This window comes from Miscanthus floridulus, chromosome 7 (genome assembly GCF_019320115.1).
Source record: "Miscanthus floridulus cultivar M001 chromosome 7, ASM1932011v1, whole genome shotgun sequence".
NCBI classification, from domain to species: Eukaryota; Viridiplantae; Streptophyta; class Magnoliopsida; order Poales; family Poaceae; genus Miscanthus; species Miscanthus floridulus.
In genome coordinates this window covers 115,599,960-115,609,561 of record NC_089586.1, presented here as the reverse complement: position 1 = coordinate 115,609,561, position 9,602 = coordinate 115,599,960, and the positions used below count along the sequence as shown (strand labels likewise).

At 47.1% G+C, this 9,602-nt stretch overlaps 1 protein-coding gene and 1 long non-coding RNA gene across 3 annotated transcripts; both read right to left on the bottom strand.

Moving 5' to 3' along the window:
- Nucleotides 1-4,236: 4,236 nt before the first annotated feature.
- LOC136464376 (RING-H2 finger protein ATL77-like) lies at nt 4,237-5,211 on the bottom strand. The gene has a single exon (XM_066463330.1). The coding sequence runs from the start codon at nt 4,846-4,848 to the stop codon at nt 4,399-4,401; it is 450 nt and encodes a 149-aa protein (XP_066319427.1). The 5' UTR covers nt 4,849-5,211; the 3' UTR covers nt 4,237-4,398.
- A 1,763-nt stretch (nt 5,212-6,974) lies between these two features.
- LOC136464375 (uncharacterized) lies at nt 6,975-9,177 on the bottom strand. Of its 2 annotated transcripts, XR_010761182.1 has the most exons (4): nt 8,430-9,177; nt 8,098-8,349; nt 7,252-7,328; nt 6,975-7,169 (listed from the first exon to the last, which is right to left on the bottom strand). It is a non-coding gene; the product is annotated as an uncharacterized lncRNA (long non-coding RNA). The 2 variants fall into 2 exon arrangements; XR_010761181.1 differs by having other exon boundaries at nt 6,975-7,328.
- Between the last annotated feature and the right edge of the window lie 425 nt (nt 9,178-9,602).

Below are 9,602 nucleotides of genomic sequence, written 5' to 3'. Positions count from 1 at the left end.
GGCACTCCATCGCCTCCTTGAGGCATTGTGCCATTTTGCTGATGCTGAGGGCCTCGTCGGTAACCATCACCGTCCCTTTGGGTCTGGAATCCGGTGTCATCTTACACATCGAAAGAGCATGCACTATCAGCGGCGCCAGCCTCCTGACATGGTACGCTCTGATGATGCCAGTCCCATGAAGACCATGGTGCCTCAGAGTCACAATGGCCTTGAGAAGGTCGCCAAGCCTCTTCTGCTCCCTCCCGATGGGCCCGTACCTCCACATGTCTGGTGCTTCCTCGATCAGGCAGCCCATGAAGATCGGTAGGGGGGCATCATCGTTCTTCAAGTAGAACCAGAGCTTATGCCACCCCTTGTTGGACTTCGACAAGGGGATGGACATGTACTCCGACAACTGACTACTCCACAAATAGATGCTCATGCATCCTATTGGCACCGCTAGGTCCGGCTTCTTCTTCTCCTTCTTCTTCTGTAGCTCAACGGCGAAGAAGTATTTCCATAGCTTGAAGTGGGGCTTGATCCCCAGATACCCCTCGCATAGCACGATGAAGGCCGAGATGTGCTGAATCCCATTGGGATTCAGATGCTGTAGCTCAATCCTACAGTAGTGCAGCAGCCCTCGAAGGAATCAAAGGGGAGGAGTCGTGAACCCGCGCTCATGGAAGGGGATGAAAGAGACAACGTAGCCGTCAGGTAGCTACAGCTCATCCTTGCCACCAGGTACGATCCACTCCATCGCTCGTGGCCCTTGTGCGGAGAAGGCCCTTCTTAACCAAACCCTCCTTGCGTGCGTGGAGAACGTCTGAGTGAGGCCGCGGCTCCATCGAGGAACGGGGATGGCAATGCAGAAGAGCCAGTGGTGGCGTAGGGCTAGAGAGAAAGAACTTTGCCAGCGGTGGAGCAAAAATAGGGGAACAAAGGCCAGAACTCGAGAGCAAAAGGTAGGAAGGCTGGAAGGGCAAGGATGTCACTGCGCGTACAAAAGATAGGGAGAAACGGCTCCGTATATAAGGTAAGGGCGGAACGGGCGAGGGGCGAACTGTCCGCCTAAATTAACGTGCCCCATGCCTTGCCAGATCTGTTTCTTTTGGGACTCGTGCCTTTACTATTCCTCATAGCATTGGTCGCATCGCTGCCTCGAGAGACGAGTGCATGCCTATCCGAATCTTCTCCGTGAAGGATCCACCGGGCAACAGTTTGTATTCAAAGGCTATGTGCTGCCACAGGTAAATGGGATACGGAGTTGAAAACGCTCCTACGGCCCATTAACACCCAGGAGTTCGAAGGCCGGCCCACTAGTGGGTTCACGGCCGCTCCAAGGCACCCTAGAGTGAGGGGAGGTTAAGGACGGTCCCGCTAGCGGCCAGTACCTGAAGCGTGCAAAACGCCACGGGCGTCCCGACCCTCGTTTCGAGTCTTGGATGATGCAGGATCTATGGTTTTTTCCCAAAGAAAGGCATCGAACCCTTAGACCGGTCGAACGGATCCGGAAACTATATGTACCGGCCACCAAGAATCTAGAGTCAGTCACCAGCTAATCTCAAACCGGGCCCCCATGAAGGGGATGCTGGGGCTTCACTCGAACAAAGCCCGTTAACAACTCATCGAGCACCATGCTCCGGCCAGCGAGGAAAGCACAACACGGCTTAGCCCCTCTGTCCTAGCGAATGGACGCGTGAGGGATGACGATCACAAGACGAACGACCCCCTGACTAGACCCTTGCTACGCGCGGGGGCCCAGGGGCTCGACATCACAGAAAGATCAAACATGTGGTCGTAGACAAACGACGAGTGTCATACGCAACTCGCCATCCTATAAAGTGACAAAATTGAACAGTACTCCCAGTGCGCCCTCAAGCGACAAATAAAAAAAAATCCTTTGCAGGAGTGTCTCACTCCTCCAAAGGCTCGGGGGCTACACCCGCCTGGTGCGCTCGCACGCACCCGGTGGAAAACGGATTACCAACGCGTCTCCTCCTCAGGGGCTAGGCGCCTATGTCTGCACAGCACAATGACCACAGGAGCAACAAATCAAAAAAAGCCTTTGCAGGAGTGTCTCACTCCTCCAAAGGCTTGGGGGCTACTATCGGATATCTATACCTAGGTATCCGAGCCAAAGGATTAATGAGCATCCCATTGCCTCATCTGATGGTTAAAGACGCAATTGTAGCCTTGTCCGACCCCCAGGGGCCAGGCCACGCCTCGTCCAACTTTGAGGATGAGGTTTCCGCCTTGTCCGACCCCTAGGGGCCAAACAACGCCTCGTCCAACTTCGAGGACGATGTGTCCGCCTCGTCCGACCTCCAGGGGCTGGGCCACGCCTCGTCCAACTCTAAGGACGAGGTTTCCGCCTCGTCCGACCCCAAGGCATGGGCTCCGACTCGTCCGCCCCCCCCCGAGGAGGGCTCCATCTTGCCTGGCCCCCAGGGCAAGATTTCTGCCTCGACCAATCCTTGGGGGTCGGATTTGCTACCGGACAAAAGCAAAGGCCCTAGGGTGGGACCCGAACCGCTTCAACCACTACGGCGTGGAGGCGCACGCTCGGGAGCATGTCTCGGGCACGTCTTGATGCGACTGGTGGTCCCATCAGGCCATGCTAGGAGACTCACGTCACCCACCCCGTCAACAGGCCGGCACCGTGCTGCCAACTCCCTGCCTGACCACCGTCCAATGTCAGTCAACCGGCGTCAGTTGACTAGCACTGTACCGCCAACCCCCCGCATGGTTTCTGTCAGGGAACCCTTTGACCATTCCGTCCGCTTGGACGGGACGAAAGACAAGAACGGCGCACGACGCCCGCACGTATGCTGCAGCAGCCAATAGGACCCCGGTACGACGTCGCTGCCACCACGATCTACAGGATCAGCGGGACCCACAGGAAGAGGAGGACGGCACACCTCCGGGAACCTTATTTCTCTTTCTGTTTCCCCTTCCCTTCCGTGGTAACCCCTACTTTCTCTTGGTCTATAAAAGGGAAAGCAGGGCATCCCACTAAGGGGCATCGAACAAGTGCATCGCACATCGGTACATTGCACCGCATCAGATCAAAAACCTCTAGCATCGAGCAATCGAACCATAGAGACTTGGGAGCTCCTCCCTCTCTCGTCAGTTTGTAACCCCCTACTACAAACTCAGTGCTAGTAACACAAGCAACCCGAAACTGGACGTAGGGACATTCGGCCCGAACCAGTATAATCTTTATGTCCTCTTAGCACACCATCCGAGCCAGACACGCAATATATAAATTTACTCGTTAGTGTTTACTCGAAACACCGACAATACTCGAACTTGTGTACATGATGATATGGAGATGCGGCGGAACTTATTCGTGGATTTATTGGCGCACGAAAGAAATAGATATCGGAGATTTCTTCCTGTCGATATAAAACATTATCTTAGCCGCATCACGGAAAGGTCTATACAGTAGTGTTTGTGAGCCTGCGACGCCGCGCTCTCCGTGGCTGTGTTAATTTCACAAACTTGGTTTTTTAGATTAAATGTCAATTTAACGTTAGTATTTAATTTTTATAGTATTGTTATCTTATCATGCGATCCGTGTGTTTTAAGTACAAAATGTTAGCTATCCCGTAGCAACGCATAGACATGCTACCTAGTGAACATAAAGACTATTCAGTGATTAGTGCTAACTTAGTCATAGAAAGAGTGATTGCATGGTGATGATAACTTGCTGGTTGAATGAGCGCAACACACTATCTTTGCTGGTATTACCCTGCAATGTCTCGGTTACCCGCCACCTCCAGAGGTTAAGGGAATATATTTATTTGGAGGGACAACTCTCCGTCCGGTTGACGAAAGTGTTAAGCATTCCATAATACCCTCCATTCTAAATTATAATTCGTTTGACTTTTTTGACTCTAAATTTAACCACTCGTCTTATTAAAAAAACTTGTGCAAATATAGTCAAATTTAAATCATTCTTGAAGAAATTTTGTTAATAAAATAAGCCACAACAAAAAGTAATATTTAGCACAAATTTTTGGATAAGACGAGTGGTCAAACTTAGGACTAAAAAAATCAAACGGACTATAATTTAGAACGGATGTAGTATTAGTCAACGACGAGTGATCGTGCAAGTGCAACGTCACTCTATCTGGCCAGGTTATAGGATGGACTGAATCATGTAACAGAGGAGGAATCTGCTTCAGATATTACAATCGAATTAAACCACTGAATCATGTAACAGCGAAGCGAAGCGAAGCGAAGTGTACAATCGAATTCTCAAACCGCAAATTAAACCACTAGAGAAATAGAATGAATTAAATGTGCTTCTTAATTACAAAGGATGGACTGAATCATGTAACAGAGGAGGAATCTGCTTCAGATATTACAAGCAAGAAGGATTCAGGCAGCAACCAGCTAGCTCTGGATGCTCGCTAGCTACCGATCCACACCTCCCTGTCTTTCAGTCACGACCGCCGAGGACGCGCCGGCCGCCTTTCCGCGGCCGATGACGACGACCTCGGCGCGGCAGACGGGGCACACGCGGCTCTTGCGCAGCCACTGGTCGACGCACTGCGCGTGGAAGCCGTGCTCGCACCGGGGCAGCACCCGGCAGCGGTCCCCGGCCTGGAACGCCTCCAGGCACACCACGCACTCGGCGCCCGCGCCGGCGCCGGCCTTGCTGCACTCGTGGTCGTGGCACGGCAGCTCGTTCAGGTCCTCGGCCGACAGCCCCCCAACCGAGCGCTCCTCGTCCTGCCGCCGCGACGCCGCGGCGCGGAGGACGACGCCCCGCCTGAGCGCCCAGACGACGATGAGGATGTGGAGGGCCAGCATCGCCACGACGCCGGCGACCAGGAGGAGCACGGACACCGTCAGTTCCACCATTTCTGCAAGTGCAACGAACGCCGCGAGCTACCGACTTGTCTCCGCCTAGCTACAGCAAGTCAGCAACAGCAAGCAATTGAGCACGGAGGCCGTGGAAATGGACAAAAGAATCCGCAAGTGGCTGTAGAAGAAGCAGCTCGCAGGTCGCTGGATCTCAAGCCTGCCAGTGCCAGGTCCAGGTTAATTGCATCTTCCATGCCTATCTCCTTATACCTTTGACAAACTCGCCGCACAGGACATGTTCATAAAAGCGACACCATGTATGATCCTGAAGATATGATTACTGGATTATTTTAGTTGTTGGTTTGGAGGAAACGGTGTGCCGTCTGCCGGATCGGATTAACAATGTCGCAAATGGTCAGGATTAACGAATCACCGGCGCTGCAACTGTTGGATGATCAGTACGTGGCACTAGCCTAGCTTGCGTGGTGAAAACGACGATGAAGGTGCTGCCCTGCTAGTCTGCAAGAGGTTATGGAAGAACAGGCTAACAGCCGTCCTGAAATTATGTGAGAATTGTCAATATTTACTATGACTAGGCAGTGTGCCCGTGTGTTGCTACGGAACAATTAAACTTTTGTACTAAAAATACATGGATCGCACGATAAAATAACAATACTGTGAAATTAAATACCCGTGCTAATGCAATGGCGACCTTTGATAATACAAATCAAACATTTAAAAGAAAATATATGCATCGGTAACAAAGCGTATAGTGCTCGTGCTAAAGCCACAACGGCATTTCAGATATGCTTATGAAAACAACCAAACGAAGACACAGGAGATAAAGGGGCACGGGTGATTAAGGAATTAAAAATAATAACAACCGGCATGGAATCAAACATGAGCAGATTATGTCAATTTTTACTGAAAATAAAACATTAGCCGACTATTACTGAAGAAATAGAGTACCAATGCATTCTTTTAGTGGAACTGTGCATTTGAAGGGGATAAAAAGAAGTATCCATCTCATATATGATCGAGAGATAAAGCTCTAATAAAATAAATCCCACAGCCAAACCAAAATAGAATCAAAGCAATTCAAACATCTGTAAACAGGTACTAACGAGGATTCCAGTATAGATTCCTTGGTTTGGCCAAAAGTCCAGCTTTTAGCCGCTAGATATGCATACATCTTTTAACTTAGATATGCATCCATCTTTGATTATGAAAGCGTACAGTATCTCAAAACACTTTCCAAGGAAAAACAGATCATGTGTTCCCCGCCCAAGATGTTGTTCTGGCTTTAATTTTCTTGCTAGGAGGCTTAGAATATAAGGACCAACAGGCAGCAGCAACCAAAGCGCTGCAAAAATGCTAAATCATAATTAACCTGGAGGACTTAGCACTGAGTACATTGCTAATTGTGTGATTGCAAGACCATGGGGAATCATCTAGTGTCCTAGAAAGATTGTTATGAACAGGGAGAGCCTAAGAGTGCCGAGCTGATCGATGAAGCCCATAGCAAACAACCCTGGCTTCCTTGCCCTGAAGCAGATTGAAGGTGTAAGGAGATCTCTTACACAATTTCAGCCACAGCCAAACAAGGTGTTCCTGAACTCCAATGACCTGTTGCGCAACCTCCAGTACCTGAATGTGTCGAGCAAGAAGAAGAAATGATGTCAGCACTTTCTCGTCTTGTTCTGAGTTATAGGGGAAGAGGCATAATCCTACCGGTGCAAGTTAATAACTGCAATGGTGTATAGAACAAGCAGAAAACTGACATTTCCATATCTTGAGCAATAATTCCAAAAAGAAATACTCATGCAAGATATAACAACAAACAATTGAACCTGTTACCCTAGTACTGTAAGGACAATAGTCCACATACACTTCCGTCCAAAATCTCCTTTCATCCTCATATACTGATATGAAGCATTAGTGCCAAATGAAACTGTCGTCTTTATATTAGACAGTTACCAGTGTTATCTGCTAAAGATGAGCCTCTGGCCTATGTACAAAACATGTTATAAGGAAAACCTGATAGCTAAATATGGAATGCATTATCTGGTCAACCCAGGTGGAGAATATGTAAACCTCCCTTGTTCTTCTCGATCCAAAATTCCTTCTCAAATAACTCGTTTTAGTTAGACCATCGCAGACAAAAAGATACTCCTAGAACAAACATTATTGAAGGCATCAAACATCGAAAGACAAACAGGTTTAACTAATCCAACTTCTTATTTTTCTAAATTATCATCTAAAGCATTCTGGTTGTTGGAAAATTCTAAAAACAAAATACCATCGTGCCGCCGTCGAACAGGGTGGGCCGGCAGAGGCACGCGTATATTAAGTAAAGCACAAATGTTCGGACCAAAGACCTGCATGGAGAGATAGAGGGATCAGCTTCTCGACTGAAACCAGGTGAAAGCATCATTTTTTTCAAAGCACAAGAAAACAAACTCTGGGCTCTCTTTCATGATCCCGTAATCTTGAGCAGCTTTGACCGACCTTTCATATGTTTGCTTTATTGCATCCCTCTTCAATCCAATAGAAAAAAAGAGAGAAATCAGAAGGCATCACAACTGGGAAGCAGAAGGGGGAAATGCCAATGGCAGCAGTCAGGAGCAGCAGAGTTTACTTGAATTTATTCTCAAAATCCTTCCACCTGACAACTACATCAAATTGAACTCTGGATTCAATTCAAGCTCTCCAAGTCTCAAGCTCTCTCTCTCTCTCTCTCTCTCTCTCTCTCTCTCTCTCTCTATATATATATATATATATATATATATATATATATATATATATATATATATATATATAAGGATTTCATCCTACAAATACTTGTCATCAAAGTTGTGTCAAGTCTAGGTGCTCAGTTGAAAAGTGCAGTGATGATAGACATGAAAAATGGTGCTACAAAATTGTTCTACTATCATCTGACATGTGAATGGATTTATGGAACTGTACAAATAAAGTCAGTTTCTGCAAGAACATACCAAACAATAAATTTAAAAAATAGAACACTCTATGCGGCCACATGGTCAGGAAAACTGGAAAATGTATAGTATATCGCCCATGCTAATACTACGACGATATCTGGTAATACAAATCAAACAACCAAAAATATTTCAATTTGATAAAAATGGAATGGACATATCTGTTACAAAGGTTACCTGCTATTATTTTTAGCCCCTATGGACTCAAGACACGAATCACAAAACAAAGCAAATTTCCCACTGTGGAGTGTGCAAGATAAAGCAATTAAGCAAGCTGAGCAAGGTATGGATGAGGGGAGGAATAACAAACTTTTGCAGGCTTTGCATCTGAATGTTCTCTTCTAAGGTGCTGGGCCTTTTGCCTTCCGTATTGCAGACCGCAACATGTCTAATGTAGGCATTTTGTGCCTTCCGTATTGCAGACCGCAACATGTCTAATGTAGCATTTGTCCATGTCCCTCAATACATCATGCAGACTATTTCCATTTTCCAGCAAAAAGTAGTCGGATGGGTGCTTTTTGGTACTCCCAGCATGTACCTCAAAGTAGTAAGGTGAAACAACCTGCAACTCATGTTCCATTGGTTCAATCCTCAAAGCTCGGATAAATAGGTGGTGATTTTGGAGAAGAGGAGAAAACTCACTTTTCGGCCTTTGCATGAAGAGCATGAGCACAGTATGCCGATGGCTTTGATAACTCACCAGAGTACTGCTCGCTGAAATAAGATGAGAAATAGACCACTGGTCAAAATTACAGTAACCACGATACTGACCACAGAATAAGACATGGAAAATGCAAGTGCATGGTATGATATCTTGGCCTCCAAAATAGCAAATAGAGATCACATCTCACGTTCACCATAATGCGTCATGTTTTTCTTTTTTTTTTGTGCCGAAAAGATAATACAGGTGCAGTAGGCCATGCTGATGTCATAGAGGTGCCGAAAAGACAATACAAGTGCACTGTAGGCTCAATTGGGCTCCTGGAAATGAATAGAATGGGAAGAATTAAAAGGGCATGCAATTCCATATCTCGCAGATTAATAAATTTGTCAAAAATCCAACTCCATGGCAGTTCCCAGGGATAGATACACTAAACCTAATCTCCCTGTTCATCCTACACAAGAAACAATGCAAACAACTACTGCAATGGGCGGTGGCTTTCCATTCTTGGCTTATAAGCACACAGATTAAAAGATACGGCCACAATGTTTGAAGTAAAAATGCTATCACGGACAAGAAAACAAATCAGCAAAATTAAACAAGCACCTCCGCAGATGAATCGTCGGGAAATTAATAATTTGCCACGCTTGGAATAATTTCTGGTACTATGTAGTAATAATCTTTTGTTAGCACGCCTCAAATTTTGGAAATGGATTTGAATCCGACGAAGAGAGAAATCGAAGAGATTAGTTCAATGATGAGTAGCATGAACAACACGTACATGCCGGCACACTGCACCACGCAGGCACATACCTGGATGGGCAGCGCATCCATGTCGGCCCAGAGCATGACAATGGGCGGGCAGCCGGTGCCAAGTGTGGCGACGACGCCGGTGCGCGTGACCAGGTGGCGGAACCCGACACCTAGGGCGTCCAGCTTGTCGCGAGCGAGGCCCGCGTAGGAGGAGAGCTTCACGTCAAGGTCGCCTGTAACACCCTTGGTGTTACGATCTCGCTTAGCACCTTGATTAAGGCCTAAAAGAAATTAATTAACCAAGCTCTCGTGTTTTAAAGTTTTAAACTCACATATAATAATAAAACAAATTATCCATGTTTTTGTATACCCTTGATGATTCCCGGCGGGTACCTTGGCTT

What these genes read in the sequence shown, in the direction of transcription:
- LOC136464376 (XM_066463330.1), bottom strand. Translation starts at nt 4,848, where the DNA reads ATGGTGGAACTGACGGTGTCCGTGCTCCTCCTGGTCGCCGGCGTCGTG.